The sequence below is a fragment of the Eubalaena glacialis genome, chromosome 19 (genome assembly GCF_028564815.1).
Source record: "Eubalaena glacialis isolate mEubGla1 chromosome 19, mEubGla1.1.hap2.+ XY, whole genome shotgun sequence".
NCBI classification, from domain to species: domain Eukaryota; kingdom Metazoa; phylum Chordata; class Mammalia; order Artiodactyla; family Balaenidae; genus Eubalaena; species Eubalaena glacialis.
Window position 1 is genome coordinate 61,501,916 of NC_083734.1, and position 27,590 is coordinate 61,529,505.

Consider the following 27,590-nt stretch of genomic DNA (forward strand, 5'->3'; position numbering starts at 1 on the left):
CACACAGGGAAAGAGCCAGAGAGCAAGCTCTCTGGTGCCTCTTCTTCTAAGGGCACCAATCCCGTCATGAGGCCATGCCCTCGTGACCCCATCTGACCCTGATGACCTCCCGGAGGACTCATCTTCAGATGCCATCGCTTTGGGGGTTAGGGCTTCTGCGTATAAATTTGGGAGGAGGGTGACAGACATTCAGCCTACTACAAGAAGTGTTCCGTGGTCAAATCTGTATTGACCATGCATGTAGAAAATATTGTAACTTACATTTCCTCTCTTAAAGATTTGTCCATTAGCATAGAAAAACACATGAGCCGCTCTATGGTAAAGAAATTATTTCAACTTTGTTTAACTTGGAGTTTCCAAATATTTTTTAATCATGAATTTTGTTTTTAACCTAAAACACCCATTAACTTATTATGGAACTAGAGTTTAGCGCAGTATAGGTCTACTTACAATTTAAGAATGACTTAAAATTATAGGGTTTCTGAAAATTATAAAATGCTGATGTGTGATAACCTAAGCTCTCTCTACCCACTGTTGTGACACCTGTCACACACACTGTAGAGATATTTTGCAGGCTGAGACGAAAAGTTACCTGTCTCTCAGGTGGAAGGGCGTTTTGAGTGGGTAGTAGAATTACATGCTGGGCCAGCTGCACACGATGGTCCTTATCACTCACTGTAGAGGAGAAATGGATATTGATGTGGTTAGGATGACATTTCAAAGATACCAGTCATCCTCAGTTTTCACTATATTTTTATTTTCTTCACTGCATCTAAAATATTTTTGTATCAGATATTTTCTAAAATATTTGGAGAGTACATAGGATAGAGGTAGGGCAGGGAATAGTTCCTTCAGGAGAATAGAGATATAAATGTGACACAATATCTATTTTGTTTTTAAGTTATAACTACAGGTTTACATGCCCTATAACAATTTCAGGGTGGCTCTGATCTAAAATATACTTTTATAACTTTTAATTTTATCATTGAATATTGGCTTTCTTTCCAATATTGTCATGAGACCATTTTGGAGAGTAGAATTTCTACTCCCAAGTGAGAATTTTTCAAGTTTTTTTTTTTTTCCTTTTTTAAATGAGTACCTTTTAACTGTCATGTGAAGGAAGATTGTTTTGTAGATTTACATATTAATGTGCCTTGAACTGTGTATTTTTTTTCCTTTCAGGTTGCTTCTGCTTTTAATTTTTTTCTCAGTTCAGATTTTTATGTTTTTGGTGCATCACTCTTTTAAAAATGCTGTTGTTCCTATCAAACTTGCTCCAGACTTATACTTCCTAAAACCTGGAGATAAACCTGATAAATACAGAACAAGTCTGCTTCTTCAAAATTCTACCGGTGAGAGTATGTGCAGGTTTGTGAATGTGTGTTGGTGGGGCCTGGGGTGAGGGGTAGATATAGGTCAGAGATTTGGATTTTAGAAATATATATATGGGAAAGGCGTGGTCTGCGTGCATGAACCTAAATTAAGTAAAATTCCTCACTGATGCTGAGTAATATATTACAGAAATGAAATTTTGGTTTAAGTGTAGATGACAGTTTAAAAAATTTTCTGATTTATACTGTTTATAATCATAAAATTTCCTTTTTTAAGAGTAGCGACATTATTCTCAGAGCAGCATGTTTCATCTCAGAGTTTATGATGCGCAAAATAAACTTCAGAAGTTGAAAAACCCTCTTTAGAAAGAGTTACGGCATGTAATATTTATGCAGTTATATATCTAAATAGAAGTGTTTAAACAATTTTTAAGGACTATCTGAAAAACTAGAACTAAGGACGATTGTCTTAGAAATCTCTATGATCACATACATTAAATTTGTAATGGATATTTTTGGACTTGCTATTGATTCTTTTTATTACATAATTACATCAAATATGAAAGAAATTTTAAGACATACGGCTTTGCGCAAACCTCAGAATAAATTTTTAAAAACCTGATATAGGACTTTGATTTTCAAAATATTAAAACCTAATTCAGAATTTGACGTGAATTAGATGTTTCTACACCATCTCCCATCTGTGTGGATAGTTTATAGTCCCAAGGTTCTTGAAGAGGAAAGTGAGCTAACTCTGTAGTTTACAGTAAAACAGAAGCAGCTTCTTTCGCTTATCTTGCTGAAATATGTTGGAAAGTTGCATTTCGTTTACCCTTTCTACACGCACAAATTCTTTGGAGTTTAACATTTCCCAACACTTCACCTGTATTCTAGTATCTTTCCTTTTTGATTCACTATTAACTGAAAAGCTTTGCCCGGTGTTAAAATAATAGTCATAGTTAGGGACAGTTACAGATGGCCGTTACAATCATCACTCTTCAATTCTAGCTCTCTGTTTGTGATGTAACCTTTATTCTTTTGGAGGAAGAAGGTATTTAGTGATAGAAAGCACTCTTGAATAGAAAATGTTATGTTTCTCAATTTATTGCTCCCATTAGAATTCTTATTTTGGTTTTAATGTACATTTCACATTGCTGAAAGATAGTACTACGTGGAGCCTTACACTCTGATATCGTGACTTTTTTTGTGTGTTCGGGGAATTGTACATTATCTCAAGTATTTCTGCTTGGCGTTCACTCTCACTGATCTGCAGAAATTATAGTATTTTCAAAGTTTTGTCCCATCTGTTAATTTTAAGTGTTTCTAGAGTTGCTTACATCCATCTGTCTGTCTATCTATCTATCTCACATTTTCCTAGACCTTGTTGTTGGTCCTAAAGGCACATTTCCTTTAGGTTTCACTGGTCTCTGTGTGTATATATTGGTTGGTGTCTTATCCTCCTGGCAAAGCTTTCTGTTATCACAGGTGATACAATTCCTTCAGTTATAATAGAGCCCTCTTCTCGAGAGGACAGAGCCTCTCTGGCATCTGGAAATGAGAGATCAGTTAAGGCACTAGGTTGGGAGTAGATGTCTTATCACTAAAAGCACCCTTCTCTCTGACACTCAGGTTTGTTGCTGAGTCTGAGCCACCGGCCATGCTACTCAGTTACTGCCAGTGTTTTCCTTTGTTTGGTTTTGATTTCTCTCAAAGCCACCCTTGTCCGTCCTTGAATCCTGGCTTTTGTGATGATGGACAGAGAACTGTTTCCACTCATCAGGCATGTTGGTATAGATTTAGACCTCGGACAGGATTCAGAATCTCCCCCTTGGCTCCAGGCTATTTAGAGAATATAGATGGAGACCTGGTTATGGGTTTTACTATTTTAAAGTAGTAACGCAGTTGACATTTATACAATTTGTCTGTTCAGAGCATGCAGCAGTCCTGCAGGGAGTGATGCTACCTAACTCCACACCCTGGCTCCTACCTCTCTGAGCGTGGCAGGTTACCTTGTTGCATAAAACTGCCAGATAGATTTTTACTCTCACTGTTGAACCAGATCTCACATATTATAGGTAAACTCTGAATGCGGGTAGTATCAGTAGCAGCAGCGGCAGCTGAAATGGCGCAGTTGCTGTGTGTCAGGCTCTCTTCTGAGGTCTGCGCGTCTGGACCTGGATTTGAATCCATGCTGACTGGTCCCAGAGCCAATGTTCTTAATCATGTCTTAGCTAATGGAGAGAAAATATTTCTTCAAAAAGAGAGCTCTAAGTGTTACTAAAAGCCTGTGTCTGTTTCTCATTTAAACTGATTCTTTGTTATTTGCTTATCTTCTAATACCAGACTCAGATATCAGTGATCTTCTTAGCTTTTTCACCAACCAGAACATAATGGTGACAATGTTTAATGACAGTGACTACGTGTCTGCCGCTCCGCACAGCGCAGCTTTAAATGTGATGCAGTCAGAAAAGGTAAGAGTAGTGTGTGGGATTAAGATATTTCCTCTAAAATCAATCATTTGCTGATTTGACCTTATTAGTTGGAAATTAAAATTTACTTTTGGAAATAGCTAGCTGTATTTACTTAGGATATATTTTATGCCCTGATGGAGGACCAATAAATAAAGCTCTGAAGAATTTAATTATTTTTATGTTATTTTTTTGTTTAAAATATCAAAATACCTAGATTCCAAACCAGGTTATTTTTATCTATCATTGAGTATTATTTCTGTGATTTGTTGAACCAGTTTTCAGTACAGTTAGTGAGAGTTAACTTAGCTGGTGAGAAAAGCTTGGTACGTAGCAATCATATATTCATTTATATTTATGTATACTATATAATAACTCTATTTTTTTGAATTGTAGGACTATGTTTTTACTGCTGTTTTCAACAGTACTATGGTTTATTCTTTACCTGTATTGATGAATATCATTAGTAACTACTATCTTTATCATTCAAATGTGACTGAAAGCATCCAGGTCTGGAATACCCCATTCGTTCAAGTAAGCAAACTTAAAAATATTTATGCGTGTGTGCGTGTGTGCATAAAATAACTATTAAAACCCAAGTGATAATAACAGATGAAATCTGTAGAAGTTCATCTTGTGACATCTCCTAGTCTTAAAACTTGAGCTGGGGATGGTTCACATCCTGGGTTTAGTAGTCTCTAGTATGAGTTCGCTTCATGGTTAAGGAGGTTCTGTCTTGGTACTGATATTTTTGTAAAGCATGAGTAGTTTTTATATTAGTCAGAGAAGAAAAATTTAGATAATTAAAAATGAATATTGTTCATCTGAAATCTAGATGCTGGGTATTGAACCTTGAGAAGTCACCCAGTCATTTTTCCTCTAGGCCAGACAGTTGGATTATAGATATGAAAAGCCACCTAAGTCTCCAGGAAAATAGTCAACATTTTTCTCTGAATACTAGTATTGTTTTTCATATGTTGAAAAATAAATGGACAAATATCTTTCGGTAATAGCATTTTCTGCTTTCTGTTGCCATACTGTTTTTCAAAAGCTTTATTGAGATGTACTTCAAACACCATCTGATTCACCCGTATGAATGTACAATTCAGTGGTTTTTGTTATGTTCATAGAGTTTTGCAACTCTATGTTAAAAAACGTGACATACTCTATCACTCTTGCTTTTGTGAGGCATCGTATTTCTTACATTTTGGGGGTAAGGCGGTACATAGTAGTAGTATCATTCACCAATTTTGAGAATATAGGCAGAAGAGAGATTTTGGCTTCGTTTTGGTGGAATGGAGACATTGATTGCAGCTTTGATCCTGGTGGCATTTGAAGGTATGAATCTGGAGAGATTTCTGGGCAGGAAATAAATATTTGTGAGTCACCAGTGCATAGGTGACATAGAAATCATCATCGAAGTTGTAGATCATCCCTGTGATTTTTTTTTCCCCCCCTGTGATTTTTGTTGCTGTTGTTGTGAAATATTTCAATCCTACAGAAAGTAAACAACTGTGTATCTAGTACCCACATATTTCAAATGTTAGTATCTTATTTTTTCTTATTTATTAAAACGTTACAGACACAGGTGAAACCTCCAGTGCACCCCTCCCCAGTCTTGTCTTCTTTCCTCCTTCTTTCCTCCACAGTTCAAAATGTTTAATTCCCGTGCACGTCTTTATGATGTTACCACATTTGTGTGTATCTGTAACTATTACAAAAGATCTTGCTTCTTAACATTTTCCATCAAACACTGACATACAACCATACCGTTGTTTAAAACCAGAGGGAAAGAGTGAGACTTTTTAAAGTTCCCTATTCACAGATATAATCTTGTTCACGTTCCACATTTTTTCCCCTTCGATGAGGAGATTCTGTGTAATTGAGTCCAACTGTCATCTCATTAATCTCCACTTCTTGTGCTACTCAGCTTACACATTAGTTGGTTCTGTCTGGGTCTTCCACTGTAAGGTACCAGAGTTTGGGACAAATTCTACAACGTCATATGGCATGAGTTAAGGAACTGGCTTTATTGCTAGAAACACGGGAGGCCGGGGCCGACAGGACGCAGCCTCTTTCCACATCATCCCGTGGCACTGAGCGTGGTTCTGGGTAGTTTGCATCTGGGGCACCAGCGGTTTACGAGGTTGTCTGGAGACGTTTGCTGTCCGCACCTGGAGCCACAGGCCATCGGAGTCACAGTTCCCCCCGTGGGGAGTAAGAAGCTCCTGGTTCCATAGGAAGCTGAGCTGGGGTGTGACTTTTCCCAGTGGAGGAAAGGAGGGTTCCTGGGCCCCAGCTGGCTCATAGCGCAGTCCAGGCACCGGGGACGGCATCACGGTCATCCTGAGAGGGTCACGTTCGTTGCGTAGAACCGCTGGTAGACAGGTTAACTGCACTTCACGTACAATATTGTTTTTAACTAAATGGTGAACCTTAATTAATATGCTGTATTATTCTGTGTACTTCCATACGAAAATGGAAGGCCGATAATTTGCTCAGGATCCTATAGCTGTTTAATGTGTCAAATTGGTACTATAGCCCGCTGTGTTAACTCTGCCACCTGTTACTTCATGTAGACTGTTGTCTAGGGTAGGTATCCTAACATGTTTCTTCGGAGGTTTTGATAGTCTTTTAGAAAGTAGTAACATGATATAAAGCGATTCTCAGTTCTATTTCTTATTCTGTGGTTGTCTTTCAGGAAATTACAGACATAGTTTTTAAAATTGAGCTGTATTTTCAAGCAGCTTTACTTGGGGTTATTGTTACCGCGATGCCACCTTACTTTGCCATGGAGAATGCAGAGAATCATAAGGTAATGAATAACTCAGTTAAAAAATTACAGGTGCAGTTGACTAATAAGAAATCTTAGACAAAAAATTAACCTACCTTGTGTGAGTGCAAGACTTCTGTGCAATTATTATTTCAAGAATAAGTAAATGGAGTATAAATACATTTATTACGGTAATAGTAATAACTCTCACTTATGATTTGAGTACTCGTCATGCGCTTTAAAAGTTTTATTGCTGGGTCGTATTCCATGGTGTGGATCTGGATTGTTTCCAGTTTTAACTATTATGAATTAAGATGCTCTGGACATTTGCTCCAGGGTTTTGTGTGAACGTAAGTTTTCATTTCTCTGGGATAAATGCCCGAGAGTATACTTGCTGTGTCGTATGGTGATGGCATGTTTAGTTTTATAAGAAATTGTTGATCTGTTTTTCAGGGTGGGTAAACCATTTTGCTTTCCTACCAGCAATGTGTGAATGACAAAAGCATGGATTATCCAAAATCATTTCATTTGACATGGTCTATGTTTTTATACTTATATTGAAATTTATATTTTCCTTCTTCTAATTCATTGAACACGAAAGTTGTCCATTTTTTAAATCATTTCTCTTCTTTGTCTTAACTAATATTTATAGCCCACTCTTCTCTTACCTTCTCTATGGCTAGCTCTTTCTTGTAACACATTTAATTATTATGAACAGATGTTTCATAGATGACAAAAATCAACTGAATAAGATTGTTAGGTATTTGGATTTATGAAAGATTCTTAAAATTTCAAATTAAATAACGAGAGGGTTAGGAAAACAATGATCATTTAAGTTTACTGTTTGTACACTTGCAAATGCTATTCCCTTGTGGTAATAAGAAACAGCTAACATTTTTTATACACAGGAGTGTGTAAAAGGCTTTCAAATGCATCACCAGTGCTTAAGCTGAAAGCCCTGTGTAAATCAGCGGGTACTTGGCCATTTATTAGTGTTTTCATGAAAGGTCAGTATTTAAAAGTGAGAATCCTTTTTCTTAAACCTATTTTTCTCTCTATTGCCACAGAATTTCAAAAGCAGTTATGTTTTGGCTGCTTACTGTTTGCACAGCTATAACCCCCATGACACCTTTTACTTTATTTTAGTTTTGTGTTTCTTAGCAGCACTGCTGTATCCTGATGCTGAAAAATTTTGTTGAAATGTTTACACCTCAGAAATAATGAGCCAGATTACAGTCTAGATGGAATTTATATTTAGCTGTAGGAGAGCTTTTATTACCTATTGACAGAATGTGACCTTTTTTGTTGTTGTAAAATTAAGAGTTCTACAATCATTTGCTAGAGTTTTTCGTTTGCAAGATGTTTAAAATTACAATCAAGTTTTGCTTTTTTTTTTTTTAGATCAAAGCTTACACTCAACTTAAACTTTCGGGGCTTCTGCCTTCTGCATACTGGATTGGACAGGCTCTTGTTGACGTCCCCTTATTCTCTGTGGTTCTTACTTTGATGTTAGGCAGTTTATTTTCATTTCATTATGGATTATATTTTTATGCTGTCAAGTTCCTTTCTGTGGTAAGTTAACATCAGTTGTATTCATGCTATTTATAAATAAAATACTATTTTAAAAAGCTAGATCTTTATAAATGTGGTAATTGTCTGATTGAGTAATTGTGATGTTCCAGAAAACAGAACCGACATCTATCTAATTTTTGTATACGATACCTATAATCAGTGCAGTTTATATTGCCCTAAGTGATTTTTAAAAACAATAACTTTACCATTATGAAATAATTCCTTGAAACTGAGGTGGTCTTTCATGTAGACTGCCTACTTGTATGTAATCAGGAATACTTAAACAGTCCTTCCTTTAAATGTCTTCTTTGTCTCTGTGCCTGAAAATAATTTCACAAAGAAGAAGCTCTTTTATTCCATAATTTAAAATATGGCTTAAAATACTAAGGAAGAGTGTGATTTGCATTCATATTCGTATGTCGATGACTGACACTAGATCCTTTCCTATGAATCATATTAGAAAAAAGCAAAAACAGAGCTTGGTAGGTTGGGGTTGCTGAAAGTCAGCTTAGGAGCTTTGCCAGAGGCCATCCTGACCTTACAGATTAATTTCCACCTTATAACTTAATAAATGTTTTTCTTAAAAATTTACAAAGTGCATTAAGTGCTGTACAGTAAAATAGAAGCTAATAGTTGATGGAGATTGATAAAGCCGTAACCAGCTATGCTTGCTTTTCATAATAAAATGGTAAGAGACAGTATTTTACTTGGCATAAAAAAAGAGCTACAAATAGTATTTAGTTTAAATGGCTTATTCAAGATTGTGTTAGCAGTTAAAAACATGAGTTTTATTGATTTAGGAGTAACTCCTCAAGGAACTACAGTTTCCGTGTTTTTGGAGCGATTTGTTGAGCAATAAAACTTGAAGAATAATTATTCCCTAATGATTTAATGTGACTGGTATTTCACATCATATGGACGGTTAGCTACTCATAGTTTTACATAAAAACACACATTTCTGTCTTGCAGGTTTTTTGCCTTATTGGATATGTTCCATCAGTTATTCTGTTCACCTATATGACTTCTTTCACTTTTAAAAAAATTGTAAATACCAAAGAATTTTGGTCATTTATCTATTCTGTGGTAAGTCACATTTTATATTATTTTGTCTCAGCTTTTCCTAGCATGTTATTTGAAAGTCATGAACTCTTTTCATGATTATACTGAAAGGGTTGCTGTGTCTTTTCGAAGCGCAGAGCTTAGCTAGCTAGCAGCATCTGTTAGTGTGTGTATTCGTCTTCAGCCCCATCCACTCCATGAAGGGATGATATTTTGTTGCATTTAACAACTAGCATGACAAGGATGCCAGCTACGAAAAACTGGTGTCAGCGCTCTGACACTTTCTGGCTAAGTATCTACTGTGGTTCCAGGTTTTATTAGAAGATTAAAGACATAGTTAATGCTGAGGCACCCAGTAAGTTTGTATGAAATTGCTAAACATCTTTTCACTTGTTTTCTCATTTTTTTCTTTAGACAGCATTGGCTTGCATTGCAGTCACCGAAATAACTTATTTTATGGGATATACAGTTACGGTTATTCTTCATTATGCCTTGTGCATAGCCATTCCAATCTATCCGCTTCTGGGTTGCCTGATTTGTTTCATAAAGGTAGGTCTGTTACGTGTTCTAATATTTTTTAAAAAGGGTAAATAATTACTGCCTAATCTTTGGGATCTTAGCTCTTGTACTGAAGTAGTTAAAAAAAAAAAAAACTCAGGTTGGCTGCTAGTACTTGATTTAAATATTATTAATGTAGCAGTAAATGTAAAATTACTGTGGAATCTTTTCAAGCATGTTTCTAAACTGCAGATTCTCAAAGGAGAAGGACTGTGTTCATTACATGGTCTTTCATGCCCAAAACAATGTACATAAATTAGAAGTATGATCTGACTGCAGTCCATATGTGTTGGACTGGGGAGTTTTGTGGGAGTGTTTTGGGGGAGTTTTTCAAGTGTATTGTACTATACAGGGATGAGGAAAAATAAAGTTTGAGCGATTTTTTTTCAAGAAAAAAATAGAGGAACAAATTAATTTTATTAAGCCTGGTTAATTGAAAACAATTTCTGTGGTTAGAAAAAAAATTAAGTGATGAATTATTAATTTAGGACGATTGCTGATTAATTCTACTGACACACCTCCTTACCCCTCTCCCTTCCCTTTTTTTGGCTTAAGTTTATAATTTAATTTATACCTGCTCTGATAGGCGTATTTTGGTGTGAGGAAGATTTTAATCTAACTACAAAACATGGCTATAAATATTAACAGCTAGCTAATTTATAGAGAAGACATGTTTGCTGTTAAATGCATTTTTTTCATTTTAATCTGAACGTTTCTACACGTTGCAGCTAGAAGAAAATTGGTTCCTCTGCGCACAGCGCTTCCAACACCAAACGTGTGGGTTTTGCCTGACATTCAGCAGTTCTGACACTGACCAGAGTTAGCGCAGACCCCACGGGTTCAGGGGACAGTCCCGCAGGTGGCCCCCCGCTTCAGATTCCAGTCACGGGTCGTGGGTCCCCAGGCCACCCACGTTCTGTCTGACTTGGACCCCTTCTTGGGGGTCAGTACTTTGCTCTAGAACTGGCTCCCAGAACTCGGGGAAGCACTTGGTTTACTCTTCCCGGCGTATTGTGACGGATGCACAAATAAACAGCCAGGTGGAGAGGGCCGCAGGGCAGGGTCCAGAAGGGTCCCAAGGGCAGAGCTCCTGAAGGGAGTGAGCCGTCCTCCCAGCGTGAGCATGCTCTCTGAGCCCCGTGTTAGAGGCTTTGTGGAGGTCCCATGACTTGGGCAAGATGAGCTAATCAGTCTCCGCGCTCTTCTCCCCTCTCTGGTGGTGGCACCTGGGGCGGGAAGTTCCAGCTCTCTAGTCTGGCTGGTCCTCTGTCAGTCAGCCTCCATCCTCCTCTGAGAGTCCCCTCGTTAGCGTAGACTCAGCTGAGGTTGAGAGGGGCTTGTTTTATACAGCGCGAGACACTCCTATCCCCTCTGTCACTCAGGAAATTCCAAGGGTTTTAGAAGTTCTGGGCTAGGAACTGTGGTCAAAGACCACATTTCATTATATCACAGTATCACAGCCACATATAAATTTTCAAAAATTTTTGTCTTAGATTTCTTGGAAGAATATTCAAAAAGAAGAGGACACCTACAACCCATGGGATAGTCTTTTGGTGGCTGTTATATCGGTAAGAAATAACTGTGTTAGCATGTTACCTTATGAGTGGTTTGGTCATGTGATTTTAACTCTCTTTTTAGTTTTTATCCTGTCGCATAAAAATGAAGGTGCATAAGAAGTCAAGTGTGTTAGTTAATGCTAGCTAATGTGCATTTCACTTACTGAATACATCGACTTTAATGTACTTGTTTTTTTCATGTCATTAATACTATTTAATGATAATTCTGGCTTCCATAGAAACAAAAACAAAGCTGTTTTGAAATTATAATTTATGAAGCTGACAACAGATGAACTTTACAGAGGTAGAAAAGTATGTGAAGGATCATTTTACTAAAAAATCTACCTTGGTTTGTATTAACATTTATTCTTTTTTTTTTTTTTCAACATCTTTATTGGAGTATAATTGCTTTACAATGTCGAGTTAGTTTCTGCTGTATAACAGAATGAATCAGCTATATGTATATGTATATCCCCATATCTCCTCCCTCTTGCGTCTCCTTCCCACCCTCCCTATCCCACCCCTCTAGGTGGACACAAAGCAACAAGCTGATCTCCCTGTGCTATGCAGCTGCTTCCCACTAGCTATCTATTTTACATTTGGTAGTGTATATATGTCCATTAACATTTATTCTTAACTCATTGTATGACATGCAAAAAAAAATTGTGATGAATTTTTTCGGTGATGGTAAGGAACCTGATGTATGTGGTTTTGGTTCTGTTGGTACACAGGGGAAAAAAAGAACCCCAAATGATTCAGTCACGAGCTGTAACCTGTTTTTCTTTTAGCCTTACCTGCAGTGTGTGCTGTGGATTTTCCTCTTGCAGTACTGCGAGAAAAAATATGGAGGCAGATCATTAAGAAAGGATCCCTTTTTCAGGTCAGTTTTTTTAATTTCAGGTTTAATTTTTTAAAATTTTAATGTTTTTTTTTTTTAGTATATTGACAGAGTTGTGCAGCCATCACCATAATCTGATTGTAGGTCATTTCCATCACCCCCAAAAAGAAACATTGTGTCCGCTGGTCACATCCTTCCCACCTCAGCTGGCCCTCAGCCCTGTGTAACCACTAATCTACCTTCTGTCTCCATAGATCTGCGTATTTTACACATTCATTTAAATGGAATTATGCAAGATGGGGTCTTTTCTTGTCTGGCTTCTTTTACTTGGGCATAATGTTCTGGAAGTTCATCCACGTTGTAGCATGTAGCAGTACCTCATTACCTTTTTGTTTGTTTGTTTTTGCTGAGTAATATTACATGGTATGGATATACCACACTTGATCTATCTATCGGTTGATTGGCATTTGAGCTGTTGCCACTTTTTGGCTATTGTGAGTCATGCTACGATGCACGTTTGAGTGCAAGTATTTGTGTGGACATATATTTTCATTTCTCTGGGGAGGATACCTAGGAGTGGAATTGATGAGTCATTGTGGTAGCTTTATGTTTAACCTTTTCAAGAACGGCCAGACTGTTTTCCACAGTGACTGCACCATTTTACTCCTAGGAGTGGATGAGGGTTCTGTTTTCTTCACGTTGTTTCCCATGTGTGTTACTGTCTTTTTGATTTTAGCTATTCTCGTGGGTGCACATTAGTGTCTCATTGTGGTTTTTATTTGCACTTCCCTGATGATTCATGATGTGGAGTGTCTTTTCATGTGCTTATTGTTCATTTTTATATCGACTTCGGAGATATGCCAGTCTGAATCCTTTGCCCATTTAAAAAATTGGGTTGTCTTTATATGATTGAATTTTGAGTTTTTTTAATATATTCTGGATACAAATCTCTTATCAGATATATTTTAAAATATTTTCTCCAAGTCTGTGCATTTTTTTTCAAAGGATGTTTTAAATTTGAAGAAGAGTTATTTCTTGAAATATGGCCATTGGTACTAAATTGGTTCTGAATTTCTTTTTTATATTTCTCACGTATTTGTTTATTTGCTGAATATTCACATTCTGGAGAAAACTGGAAAGTATTGGTAAATGTGTAGTGGTTATTCACTAGCCACTGGGCCCGCCTCTCATCCATTGAGGCAGAGTTTCTGGCTCTCCTTCTGCGTCTTTGCCTTTATTCCTGCTCTCGTTTTGGGGGAGATTTCAGCATCCACACGGATAACCCTTCCAACACCGTAACCCCTCAGCTTCTGATTTTCTCCAAGCCAGTGACTTTCGTCTCTGTTCCACTTCACGCTCTGTTTGCATCAGAGCCACTGATGATGCCACGTACTCATCCCATAGACACTCAGCTCTGTTGTAACGCTGTTTGGCAACCCTACGCCTTTACCTACTCAGCACCTTCCTATCTTTTTCTTTTCCGTAGTTCTCGCAGGCCTTCTTTCTATCCCTCAGATTCTGAGTCACCTCAGCTCACCTCACTTCTTACTTCTCAGTGGATGATCTTGTCATCTGTCTCAGGAAACAGAAGCACCTGATTATAAATTATAAAATGTGTACACACTTGTCCACATCTTTCGTCACTTTTGCTTTTTCCCAGCCCCAGAGGAAGGTGTCCCCCTTGTTATCCAAGTCTTCCTGTGTTCTGTCTGCTTAAAGATGTTGCTCAGTCAGCTCTCTCTTTCTGTGTCTTTCCCTTTTGGATCTTATTAGGGTATATTTCCCTTTGGGAGGAGGTCGCCTTCCTCCCATATAAAACAAAGTAATACATGTCAGAACTCATCAATCACATTGAAACCTGAGTCCCTCTCTGGCTCTTATCCCTTGTTTCCTTTTTTTTTTTTTTGATCATACGTATATTTTTTATTTTTTTAACGTTTTTATTGGAGTATAATTGCTTTACAACGGTGTGTTAGTTTCTGCTTTATAACAAAGGGAATCAGTTATACATATACATATATCCCCATATCTCTTCCCTCTTGCGTCTCCCTCCCTCCCTCCCTCCCTCCCTATCCCACCCTTCTAACTGGTCACAAAGCACCGAGCTGATCTCCCTGTGCTATGCGACTGCTTCCCACTAGCTATCTATTTTACATTTGGTAGTGTATATATGTCCATATATACACTACCACTCTCTCACTTTGTGCCAGCTTACCCTTCCCCCTCCCCGTGTCCTCAAGTCCATTCTCTAGTAGGTCTGCGTCTTTATTCCCGTCTTGCCCCTAGGTTCTTCATGACATTTTCTTTTTTTTAGATTCCATATATATGTGGTAGCATATGGTATTTGTTTTTCTCTTTCTGACTTACTCCACTCTGTATGACAGACTCTAGGTCCATCCACCTCTCTACAAAAAACTGAATTTCGTTTCTTTTTATGGCTGAGTAATATTCCATTGTATATATGTGCCACATCTTCTTTATCCATTCTTCTGTCGATGGACACTTAGGTTGCTTCCATGTCCTGGCTATTGTAAATAGAGCTGCAATGAACATTGTGGTACATGACTCTCTTTGCATTATGGTTTTCTCAGGGTATATGCCCAGTAGTGGGATTGCTGGGTCGTATGATAGTTCTATTTTTAGTTTTTTAAGGTACCTCCATGCTGTTCTCCATAGTGGCTGTATCAATTTACATTCCCACCAACAGTGTGTGAGGGTTCCCTTTTCTCCACACCCTCTCCAGCATTTGTTGTTTGTAGATTTTTTGATGATGGCCATTCTGACCGGTGTGAGATGATATCGCATTGTAGTTTTGATTTGCATTTCTCTAATGATTAATGATGTTGAGCATTCTTTCATGTGTTTGTTGGCAATCTGTATATCTTCTTTGGAGAAATGTCTGTTTAGGTCTTCTGCCCATTTTTGGATTGGGTTGTTTGTTTTTTTGATATTGAGCTGCATGAGCTGCTTGTAAATTTTGGAGATTAATCCTTTGTCAGTTGCTTCATTTGCAAATATTTTCTCCCATTCTGAGGGTTGTCTTTTGGTCTTGTTTATGGTTTCCTTTGCTGTGCAAAAGCTTTTAAGTTTCATTAGGTCCCATTTGTTTATTTTTGTTTTTATTTCCCTTTCTCTAGGAGGTGGGTCAAAAAGGATCTTGCTGTGATTTATGTCATAGAGTGTTCTGCCGATGTTTTCCTCTAAGAGTTTGATAGTGTCTGGCCTTACATTTAGGTCTTTAATCCATTTTGAGTTTATTTTTGTGTATGATGTTAGGGAGTGTTCTAATTTCATTCTTTTACATGTAGCTGTCCAGTTTTCCCAGCACCACTTATTGAAGAGGCTGTCTTTTCTCCATTGTATATGGGAAAAACACTCCCAAACTCATTTTACGAGGCCACCATCACCCTGATACCAAAACCAGACAAAGATGTCACAAAAAAAGAAAACTACAGACCAATATCACTGATGAACATAGATGCAAAAATCCTCAACAAAATGCTAGCAGACAGAATCCAACAGCACATTAAAAGGATCATACACCATGATCAAGTGGGGTTTATCCCAGGAATGCAAGGATCATTCAATATACGCAAATCAATCAATGTGATACACCGTATTAATAAATTGAAGGAGAAAAACCATATGATCATCTCGATAGATGCAGAAAAAGCTTTTGACAAAATTCAACACCCATTTATGATAAAAACCCTCCAGAAAGTAGGCATAGAGGGAACTTACCTCAACATAATAAAGGCCATATATGACAAACCCACAGCCAACATCATCCTCAATGGTGAAAAACTGAAACCATTTCCACTAAGATCAGGAACAAGACAAGGTTGCCCACTCTCACCACTATTATTCAACATAGTTTTGGAAGTTTTAGCCACAGCGATCAGAGAAGAAAAAGAAATAAAAGGAATCCAAATTGGAAAAGAAGAAGTTAAGCTGTCACTCTTTGCAGATGACATGATACTATGCATAGAGAATCCTAAAGACGCTACTGGAAAACTACTAGAGCTAATCAATGAATTTGGTAAAGTAGCAGGATACAAAATTAATGCACAGAAATCTCTTGCATTCCTATACACTAATGATGAAAAATTTGAAAGTGAAATTAAGAAAACACTCCCATTTACCATTGCAACAAAAAGAATAAAATACCTAGGAATAAACCTACCTAAGGAGACAAAAGACCTGTATGCAGAAAATCATAAGACACTGATGAAAGAAATTAAAGATGATGCAAAGAGATGGAGAGATATACCATGTTCTTGGATTGGAAGAATCAACATTGTGAAAATGACTCTACTACCCAAAGCAATCTACAGATTCAATGCAACCCCTATCAAACTACCACTGACATTTTTCACAGAACTAGAACAAAAAATTTCACAATTTGAATGGACACACAAAAGACCCCGAATAGCCAAAGCAATCTTGAGAAAGAAAAACGGAGCTGGAGGAATCAGTCTCCCGGACTTCAGACTATACTACGAAGCTACAGTAATCAAGACAGTACGGTACTGGCACAAAAACACAAATGTAGATCAATGGAACAGGATAGAAAGCCCAGAGATAAACCCACGCACATATGGTCACCTTATCTTTGATAAAGGAGGCAAGAATATACAATGGAGAAAAGACAGTCTCTTTCCTTTTATAGCCAGAAAGCTTCCACCTCCAGTTTGTCACCTCCTTTCTCACATCCCATTCACTCCCTAACTCCTGCCATCTGGCTCCTGCCCTCACCTCTTGACTGCTCCTGTTTGCGGTAAGGTAACTAATGGCTCCTCTCTGTCTGGTAAAGTAGGCTCACCCTCTTTAACTGATCTACAGCCTTAAATGTGACTGACTTCTTCCCTGAAACTTTTCTCCTCTTTCTTTCTTTTTTTTTCCCCATAATGTCAACTTCTATTTGCCTCTTTATCTCTCTTAATAGTACTTCAGAATTTCCTTTGGAAGCACTCTTTCCTCTGCCCACCTTTATGGTGTTGCTACAGATGCTGACTTCAGCCTCTCTGTCCATGCTGCCTGGGTCATCTCATGTACACCCAAGACGTAAATTCTTTGAGAGCAGGGCCTGTGTTGTTTTTTTTTTAATCTTTTTTATCTTTCTGTGAACTAGTGCTTGACATATACTGGTTATAAATAATTGTTGAATAAATGAATGAATTTAGATAATATCATCCAAATGATGTCAGTGAGTGAAAAATAGCTCTGTAATTTCTACCTTTAAGAGATAACTGATCTCCGATAACAGAGCACATGTTGCTATATTTTTTTCAGTCTTTTCTCTATGTAGTGCTTCAATTTCTTACCATTTTAATTATTTGAAAATCTGTTTATACTTTCAGGACCCTTACAACAAAGTCCAAAAGTAGGAAGTTTCCGGAACCACCAAACAATGAGGATGAAGATGAAGATGTCAGAGCTGAAAGGGTGAAGGTCAAAGAATTGCTGAGCTGCCAGCGCCACGAGGAGGTAACTCAGTCTCTCTTGCTGAGCCGCGTGCGATGAGCGGTGAGCAGCCCCTCTGCACAGGGTTAGCCTCAAAAATTGTCCCTTTATATGAATCGATCACCAAGAAGCCTGTCTTTGAAAAAATATGTCCACTTTCTTTTGAACAAGCCATTATTCCCGTCATAAATGGACAGTTATCTATGCAGTACCCCTTATTAGCAAATACAGTTCTTACGATATGGCCATGAGCTGTGTACGGCCTTTCATTGAACGATGGATATCTGATTTATAACTCTTTTTTTAAATCCTATTTCCCTTATTAGAAGCCAGCCATTATGGTCAACAATTTGCATAAAGAATATGAAGACAAGAAAGATTTTTTTCTTACAAGAAAAATAAAGAAAGTGGCAAATAAATATGTCTCCTTCTGTGTGAAAAAAGGCTGGTATTTAATTATTTTTTCTTGAATAACTTTTCTGGAAGAGTAATTTTCATTTTTTAGTTTGATTTACATATGACAATTTTTCTTTTAATTCCTTTAGGAGAGATCTTGGGACTATTGGGTCCAAATGGTGCAGGCAAAAGCACGATTATTAATATTCTGGTTGGTGATATAGAACCAACTTCAGGCCAGGTATGGTATAACGGTGTGGGATATATTGAATATGATTTATATTTTTAATTAAAATAAATTTCTTAGTGACAAATGGGATGTTGATGCTCAAATTTCATGTTTTTAGTATTAATTTTTTAGGATAGCTTGATCAAATTATGATCTTTTTGCTTATCTGTGAGAATAACGTACATAGTCAAATTTGCATACACACATGCAGAACACACACAGGTACAGTATTTCTGCTTTTATGCTGATTACAAGCATGGGTGATTTGTCCACTGACTTAATAGAAGCCCGTTGTATTAACTTCAGGAAATAGAGGAGCTAATCTTGACCTTGCCGTCAGCTAGCCTTTGATTACAGGAACCTGCTTCCTTCACACCAGCCACGCTGGCTCATTGCTTTGCTGGAAAATGCCAGGCACACTTTACTCTTTTCCTTTTACCTTACGTATCCCTTATGTTGGCTATTCCTTACCCATAGAAAACCAGATGATCAAATTCACTTGTTCCCTTGGCTCAAAAATCACCTTTCCGTGGGGCCCCCTGATCCTCCTGGTTAAAACGGACCTTGCCTTCCCACCCAGCCCTGCATCCTTGGCCACCTTTTCTGGCCATGTCACTCATCTCTGACGCAGCCATGTGTGTTGTTTCTTCATCAGAAAGGGGTGAGAATCTGACCTGCTGTGACCCTGACTTTAGGAAGTCAGGAGTTTGGAAGGAGTTTGAATTAACCCACTTGGCACTTCCTTTACGATGTAAGTTAAGCAAAAATAGTCATTACACTCGGTTTATATTTCTGCAGGTATTTCTAGGAGACTATTCTTCAGACCCAGCTGGAGATGATGATTCCGTAAAGTGTATGGGCTACTGTCCTCAGATAAACCCACTGTGGCCAGAGATTACATTACAGGAACATTTTGAAATTTATGGAGCTGTGAAAGGAATGAGTGCCAGTGACATGAACGAGGTCATAATTCGGTAAAATAATTGTCTCTAGAACCCTTTTGTTACCTGGAGAAAGGTTTACATGCCACGGCTTTAAAATTTCATAACAGGCATTTCCGTGGATCATAATTTTCATAGAAGAAGATCATTAATTTTTCATATATTCTTTACCAAATTATGACAGCCATGAAAATGAAAAGGAAACATTTTTATTTATAAATACAGAATGAATGTACCTATAAATGTCATGAAACCTATTTTAAAGTGAACCTTTTAATCAAGATATTAATTTATTTCAAGTGAGCTTCAACAGAGTAATTGTTCTAGGAAAAAAACAGTGTCAGTGATCACTTTATATTTGTATTTATGTGCATCATGGTGCACTCATTTTGTATTGTGTATTTTGCAGAATAACAAATGCACTTGATTTAAAAGAACATCTCCAGAAAACGGTAAAGAAACTACCTGCAGGAATCAAGCGAAAGGTACTTTTATTAAATGACAAGTGTGTGTATAGTCTGGTGGCTGGTAGAGTTTCTTTTTTTTTCTTCTTTTCTTTTTTCACATTCTATTTTTTATTTTTTTTAACATCTGTATTATAACAAAGTGAATCAGTTATACATATACATATATCCCCATATCCCCTCCCTCTTGCGTCTCCCTCCCACCCTCCTTATCCCACCCCTCTAGGTGGTCACAAAGCACCGAGCTGACCTCCCTGTGCTATGCGGCTGCTTCCTGCTAGCTGTCTGTTTTACATTTGGTAGTGTATATAAGTCCATGCCACTCTCTCACTTCATCCCAGCTTACCCTTCCCCCTCCCCGTGTCCTCAAGTCCATTCTCTACGTCTGCATCTGTATTCCTGTCCTGTCCTGCCCCTACGTTCTTCAGAACCTTTTTTTTTTCTTTTTTTTTTCGATTCTGTATATATGTGTTAGCATACGGTATTTGTTTTTCTCTTTCTGACTTACTTCACTCTGTATGACAGTCTCTAGGTCCACCTGATAGAGTTTCTTATAGCCTCCCCGCACTCCGTTTTCTTTCCATCCAGCTGTGTTTTGCTCTGAGTATGCTGGGGAACCCTCCCGTTACTCTGCTAGACGAACCATCCACAGGTATGGACCCTAAAGCCAAACAGCACATGTGGTAAGTATGACGTCAGGGACGCTTGAGACCCGTTGTGCTGTAGCATCATCACGAGTGGTTTCATGTTAGTTACATACACGTATCGATTAAAAATCCTGCACAAAAGGAAAAATCATAATTAAAAATTTCTCGAGATCCCCTTAAACTTTTTAAACCTGGTCATATTTTTCATCAGCTGTTAACAGTATATTATGTGTGCCAGGGCAAAAATGAGAGTACTGTTGTCTGAATAGTTTTTTAAAGGTTTTTTTTCCTGTATAAAGTAACATATGTAAGTAAACATCTCATAAAGTATTGTCTTAAATGTCCATTGGAACTCTCTTTCTAGGTACTCATAATTGTTTGACCAACTCTTTGAGCCTAGATTTCCACGTCTATAAAATGTGAGGTTTGATTCAGATGCATGTTAAGGTTTCCCTGTGATTCTGTGGCTATTTTTGTTGTAACATGAAAAGCCATCGGTTTCTGTAATCGGTTGGTTAGCATACTTTTAACGCATAGAAACGCTTGAAATCGTGAACTTTCTTTCCATTTGACAAGCTTTCAAAAATAAGGTAAAATGAGTTGGGATAGAAGAATCACAGTTGGGCAGAATATACTAATTATAGCAATGATATTTGATAAATTTAAATTAACCAAATAGTTGGATTTTTAAAACTCAGGTATTTTCATGAACGTTCAGGTGCCACCTTCCCTTCTTTTCGTTTTATTTATATTTTGTAGGAGCGCAATTAGAGCTGCGTTTAACAACAAAACGCGGGCAGCTATCCTGGCCACTCATTGCATGGAGGAGGTGGAGGCCGTCTGTGACCGAGTGGCTATCCTGGTGTCTGGGCGGCTAAGGTGGCTGTTTGCCGCGGAGGGGGTAGGGGCGCAGGGCGGGGCACGCATCTGGATTTTGAACGCCGTCATTTCAGAAACTTATAATAATACACATTAGCTTAAATGTTAAAAAATGCTGCCTTGTTTTGTCAGCTTTCTGTAGAATCACTTGGAAATATGTTAATTTTTTCCAAAAATTGGCCACCCACTCTGCATTTGGAATTGGCTTAATTATTCAACAACTGAGAGTGTTATTTTCAGGCATGATATTTGCTATTTTTAAAAATTGGTAGGCATTGTATGGGATTGTAACCCAGCGTATAAAATAAATATACGAGTTCATACTCATATAGGTAAGCGATGGAGTAAGTAAATAAATGTGGGAGTAGAGACACATCTCTTTACAGAAAGATGCCAGATTGTGTCGTATCTCCCAAGTATCGTCTGGACTTAGCCAGTCTGTATCCTAAAGTATGGGAAGGGGTGGATAGTAACTTTACAGCAGAGAAATGGGACACATACCACCCTAACCAGGCAGGGCCACGTGGTCATCACATGCCCCCTGAGACGTGATGAGAAAGTACTTCAGCTCTGTGTTCTTTGCTCCAAAAACCCACACCCCAGTCTAATCATGAGAAGAACATCAGACTACCCCAAATTGAGGGACATTCTACAAAAACAGTTCTCAAAACTGTCCAAGTCATGACCAAGACCAAGAAGGATAGAATAAGAAACTGTCCCCGAGCAGTGGAGACTGAGGAGGTGTGACCACACGGCACAGTGGGATCCTGGGTGGATCCTGGGGCAGAAGGAAGACATTAGTGGAGAAACCAGTGAAGTCCAAGTAAAGGCAATAAACTCAGTAATAATATACCAGTGTTGGTTTCTTAATTTTGACAAATGTGTCATGGTAATACAAGATGACAGTATTAGGGAAACTGAAATTGGGGGAGAGGTATATGAAGACTCTGTATTATCTCTTATATTTGCAACTTTTATATAAATTGACAAGTATTCCAACGTAGGAATTTTATTTAAAGCATTCTTAAGTGAGAAATTATCTTCAAAACTGTCAGGTTATCTTATATCTGTACTTCCTTTTAAAAATTACTACAGATGTATTGGGACAGTCCAACATCTAAAGAGTAAATTTGGAAAAGGATACTTTTTGGAAATCAAATTAAAGGAGTGGATAGAAAACCTAGAAGTAGACCGTCTTCAAAGAGAAATTCAGCATATTTTCCCAAATGCAAGCCGTCAGGAAAGGTAAAGATTTTAAAAATTTAGTTACATTTCTTTGTACAGCAATAATCATAAAAATTGGTTATTGTATTAAGGATTAATGAAAAAATGTAGTATAACCAATATTGGACTAATGTAGTTTGATGAATGGAGTTTTATGAAGCTAACTTATTTTTAATGTTAGATCTTTCAACATGTAATAGTATTTAAAGTTTTTAAAGTTCTTATCCAGGAGTAATGAGAGAGTTATTTTATTGTGCATGGAAATATTTTAAGATTTAAAATACTTTTTATCTAAATAAGTATCAAAATAAGTTATATTTTGAACTTTCAAAATGTTGAACTTTAGCTTCAGAATGCATAGCAGTTATTTTGAATTTACCTGTATTTTATCTTTGCTTTCAGTTTTTCTTCTATTTTGGCTTATAAAATTCCTAAGGAAGATGTTCAGTCCCTTTCACAATCTTTTTCTAAGCTGGAAGAAGGTAAGTAATATTTGAAAAACATTGTGAGGTAGCTTTCGAATTATTAAAGAATTTTATTAAAAAGTTTAGAAGTTGGGACTCAAGTTTACTGTAGAAACTATGGTAAGTAAGAAGATGACCTTTTACTAATTTAATCTAAACTGTAGGTAAATAACTCATACGCTGGGGATTTTGTAGATTAACTGTATTGCAGTGTAAACCTTTCACTCTGGACATCACCGCGGTTTTTCACGTTGCATCTCTGAGAAAGTTCATCCTAATTAGCCCTCACTAGTTCAGTCCAGAAGTGAGAGCACTGAATTTCGTGAATCCTTACTTTATATTAGACCAGAGAGGTAGCAATGGTAGCAAGACTCCAGTGGCAGGCAGAGAAGGGAGAGGAGAATTCATAGTGCAAGAGGGTAGGCATTCCTAAATCTAAACTTTAAAGAAGTTTATTGGATCTTGGCATTTTAAAAGTAAATGTTAGGTGGGATAAAGATACCTCACCAGCAGAGAGAGGCAGTCTCCTGGATGGGGCACGTATTCATGTACAGGTTATTTTACGGCATTTGTAAACTATGAAACTTCCTGGTGCTTTCTTTTTAAAAGAAAAAAAAAGTGTTCCTTCATTAAATATACTTTTTTTGTCTTTTTGGCTGCGCCTCGCGGCTTGTGGGATCTTAGTTCCCTGACCAGGGATTGAACCCGTGCCCTCCACAGTGAGAGCACAGAGTCCTAACCACTGGACCACCAGGGAATTCCCTCCTAGTGTTTTCTTCATGATTAAAGAGAACATTTGAAGTAATTAGGGAGAATTAAAGGAATGAATAGAAAACCAGAAATTTGATATGGGAACAGAATGCAAACGGACCTAAAATAAATATAGAAAAGCATATGGACACATGACCAATAATATCCAGAATCTAGTGTAAGAAGTCCAGAATGGACTGTACTGGGACTGGGGGATGGGAGAGAGAGAGCAGGAGCAAAAGAAACATGAAAACAGGAGTAAAATGAGGAAGAAGAAGAAAGGAGGGAAAGAGGAGCTGCTTGGAACAGGTGTATAAGGCAAGGCCGTCCCATGAGATACGTTGCGCTTAGGGCCGTAGAGAATCGGGCGGCTGGGAGAGAAAGGAAGCGGATAGAGGAAAGTGACCTGTATTGGCAGCTTTACATTGAAGTGAGTTGATTATAGAGATTAAAACAACAACAACAACAAAAAACAGATTGTTACCACTCAGAAGTTATTGCCATTTTATTACTTAAAAATATTAATACGTGAAATATTATTTTTATATGTTAACAGCTAAACATACTTTTGCCATTGAAGAATACAGCTTTTCTCAAGCGACATTGGAACAGGTACTATAAAGTTAAATTTTAAAAGTTCTTCTGTAGAAGAAAGTGTCCAGTATCTAACTGTTTAGGTATATATTGGACAGGGAAGGAGATTGTGAGCCAGAGACCAATCGCTATAGAATATTCCTAAACTTTGTAAATTTTAAACAACTTGAGGTTCTCCATCTGCTTATTTTGAATAGCTCAGTAATTTTCCTTCAGTTTGAAGAAAATGAGTCATGACGGGTGGTATTTCAGATGAGCACATCTGAAATTACATTGCTTAAATATTTATAAATTTTTTTATGACGCTACTTTAATATATGAATCAAAAAACAAATAATTATTAATCCTCTAAAGTAACATTCATCTCTTTGTGGGATTAGTGGAGATGATTCTGTTTAAATAATGGCAGTGTATCTCTTGATACTTGAATGGTTAATGTAACTAGGTATAGCCTTATGCCATTGCTGATTTAGTTAAAATTTTTGTAAGGTAATTTCACAACAGAATATTGTATGCATTTATTTATTTTCATGTAGGTTTTTGTAGAACTCACTAAAGAACAAGAGGAAGAAGACAACACTTGTGGTACTCCGAACAGCACACTTTGGTGGCAGAGAACACAGGAAGACAGAGTAGTATTTTGAATTTGTGTTACTCAGTCTGTTTACTGCATTTCTTTCTTTTTCACTTTATTTTAACTTTGGTTTAAACGTTTATTGCTTGAACGGTAATTGGAGAACCGTGAAAGCACGTGGGATTTTCCTGACTTCGTTAATTGAAATGCTGTTGGTTGTGTGTTTTGCTTTTCTTCAAATAAACCTTGTGTATAATGCAGTGAAACTGCACGTTTGTATCTGAAGTATACTGCACTGTAGTCTGTATGTGAAGTTGAATACGTACTTTTTCACTTTTCAGAAACAGTGCTTGTGATTTTATGATTTGAAGCAATAGTGATAGAATCATTTTATTTTGAACAGTTATCTTTTAAGTTTATACCATCTTGTTACATAAGTATGTAATACTCCAATCTAAATAAAAAACGAATACATAAATAACACATAGAGCAGAGACATAAAGCAAAAGTTTGCTTCTCCTTTTTAATTTCTAAAAGAAACTGAATGGAAGTTGGCGTCCTAAAAACCCGAACACTGGACAGTCTCAGTGCACTTAGAGGTCTGCAGGAAGTGACATTCACTGGGTGGCACTCATGAGCCAGAATAACTGAAACGAGACCTTGTTCTGTTAGGTGATTTTAGACATAAGTAACTCAGGTGCGGTGCTCTTGTTACAGTTCTTTTGCTTACGGTAAAATTCAGAGGTGTTTCCATTATTGTGGAAGACTATGTGTAGAATCTTATTATGTAATAGTCTGATTCTTTGACTGTTTGTGGCTAGAATGACAGACATCTAGAGCTACAAGAATTAAGCCATACCTTCTCCTCCACCCCTCGTGGAAGATAGAAATTTTTTTGTCATCTTCCTTCCAAAGGACACATTTTCTTTTATTCTAGAAATAAACTGTATTATTTGAATATCACTCTCCTTTATAGAGCTTTAACTATATCACCGTGTAGACTTATTTAGTTACTCATCTCAGATTCACTTTGGAACGTGGTGGAATGTAAATAAGCTTTTGGGCGTTAAATTAAGGATAAGTAAACTATACATAATTCTCTTTAATAAGAAACCAGAATTTCACTCTCTGACAGAGTTGAAGTAAGATTATGGTTAAGATAGTCTTAGAAATATTTCCTTGTAGATCCCACGTGTGGACTATAGGTATACTATAATATAAATCCTACTAGTGGACATTATATTTCAACCAGACGAGTGAAAGTTATTAACTTTGTGAAAACAAATATATTAGGCATGTGTTTATTGCGTTACGAAGAGTCTTAAAGAACAGCAGCCACAGCAGGATTTGGTACTGAGCTACTCTAAAGATCCACACCCTTTAATGAAGCTACTAACTAACGCAGGTGAAACTTAAGTTTTCGCTGTCCCGTGTAATAAGACAGCTGTGCTTTTAGGCTCTAGCAGCTGACGTACAGTAGTGCACCTTTCTCAGCCTCGGTACAAGGTACCTGACTGGCATCTTCCTCTGTCGCTTTGGCCACATTGCTAACACTGCAGGCACGTTACCTGCCGTCTCAGAGGTCTGTCTTCTAACTAATCTAAATGAGCTGTTTTACAGCCTCTGGTCGGATTCCACAACCCACAGCGAAGTTACTTCCCCTCGTAGGATTCAGTTGGCCTAGTATGTTTAATCTTTTATTATCAAGGCACTTGCCTCATGATACCTACCTTTTGGGTCTTCACCTGAGAATCTCGCTTTTCCATCTTTAGTAAAAGTTGTAGCTTTTAAACTGTAGTACTACACGATGAAGACAAGTCAGGAAACCTTGGAAAGAAAATCTTTACCTTTGTAGATAAATTAGTAAATAGCACATTGTATTTTCTAAGCAAGTCATTGCTAACCAGTGCCGTAAAGAGATATCTTTTAGTGTCTAATATTCATGTAAATACCCAGGGTTTCTCTTTGGGGGGGTGTTTTTGTAGCTCTGCTGACCAGTCATAATCATGTTTCCTATCTATTAAGTTCATTCAGTTACTTTACTATTATTGTGCTCTTGTAAGCATTTTTTTTAAAAAGGACTTTTTTTTAAAGTTTTTACATACTTAGAGTGAATATATTTTGGTCATGAATTAGATTATTTTAATTTAATTAAAATTAAAATGTAGGACTGTTCTGTTCCCATTTTTTCACAGTAAGAGAATTTTTTCTATTCAGAAGTATAATTTAACTACTACTTAGGAAAACAAGGGTAAGTGGGGTGGGAAGAAGAGGACACAGCAGGTCAAATATGAAATTTATCTTTATTGACAGTGTACAGGTCAAAATGTCTTAAATTATAATCTCAAAACTTTTTTTCTGTACCAATACAAATAAATATAAATACATATATTTGGAAAAATTAGAAAAAGCCGCATTACCTGCCTTATATTTTCCACCCACAATCAAATCTTAAAAGTGAACACCTGGACTTCACGGAGCGACCGTGGTTCGTGACTAATAATGCGAACGTCTGTCTGCAGCGTTAGGAACGAGGCCTGAAAAACACGATGATGAGCGTCCTTTACATTTCTCTTTGTGAGCTCTTAATCTTTCTTCCAGTTTGTTCTCAGTAAAAGGCTGTGGGTTTTCTTTTAAGCCTTTTATTCCTTTAAATTGGCCCAAACTATCTAAAACCAATATTTTTATCATTAAAATGTTTTTAGAGTAATTTTATTCAACAGACATCTTAGTGATCAAGTTTCAAGCAGTGGGTTCTTTGGATAGAACAGTAACTATCCACTTTGGCCGTGTAAGATCTTACAGTCTAG

General features: G+C 37.3%; 1 protein-coding gene across 1 annotated transcript in view; it reads left to right on the forward strand.

The window, feature by feature from the left end:
* Window positions 1-25,089, forward strand: part of ABCA5 (ATP binding cassette subfamily A member 5) — a 62,393-nt gene extending 37,304 nt beyond the window's left edge. The window contains exons 20-39 of the mRNA XM_061175504.1: window positions 1,183-1,352; window positions 3,675-3,802; window positions 4,196-4,333; window positions 6,501-6,614; window positions 7,974-8,144; window positions 9,114-9,227; window positions 9,618-9,752; window positions 11,255-11,329; window positions 12,106-12,197; window positions 17,516-17,642; window positions 17,945-18,062; window positions 18,164-18,255; window positions 19,042-19,217; window positions 19,594-19,669; window positions 20,237-20,331; window positions 21,055-21,174; window positions 22,270-22,419; window positions 22,801-22,880; window positions 24,169-24,224; window positions 24,743-25,089. Of these exons, the coding sequence (XP_061031487.1) occupies window positions 1,183-1,352; window positions 3,675-3,802; window positions 4,196-4,333; window positions 6,501-6,614; window positions 7,974-8,144; window positions 9,114-9,227; window positions 9,618-9,752; window positions 11,255-11,329; window positions 12,106-12,197; window positions 17,516-17,642; window positions 17,945-18,062; window positions 18,164-18,255; window positions 19,042-19,217; window positions 19,594-19,669; window positions 20,237-20,331; window positions 21,055-21,174; window positions 22,270-22,419; window positions 22,801-22,880; window positions 24,169-24,224; window positions 24,743-24,850 (2,335 nt within the window). The 3' untranslated portion in view covers window positions 24,851-25,089. The remainder of the gene's footprint in view (window positions 1-1,182; window positions 1,353-3,674; window positions 3,803-4,195; window positions 4,334-6,500; window positions 6,615-7,973; window positions 8,145-9,113; window positions 9,228-9,617; window positions 9,753-11,254; window positions 11,330-12,105; window positions 12,198-17,515; window positions 17,643-17,944; window positions 18,063-18,163; window positions 18,256-19,041; window positions 19,218-19,593; window positions 19,670-20,236; window positions 20,332-21,054; window positions 21,175-22,269; window positions 22,420-22,800; window positions 22,881-24,168; window positions 24,225-24,742) is intronic.
* The last annotated feature ends 2,501 nt before the right edge of the window (window positions 25,090-27,590 follow it).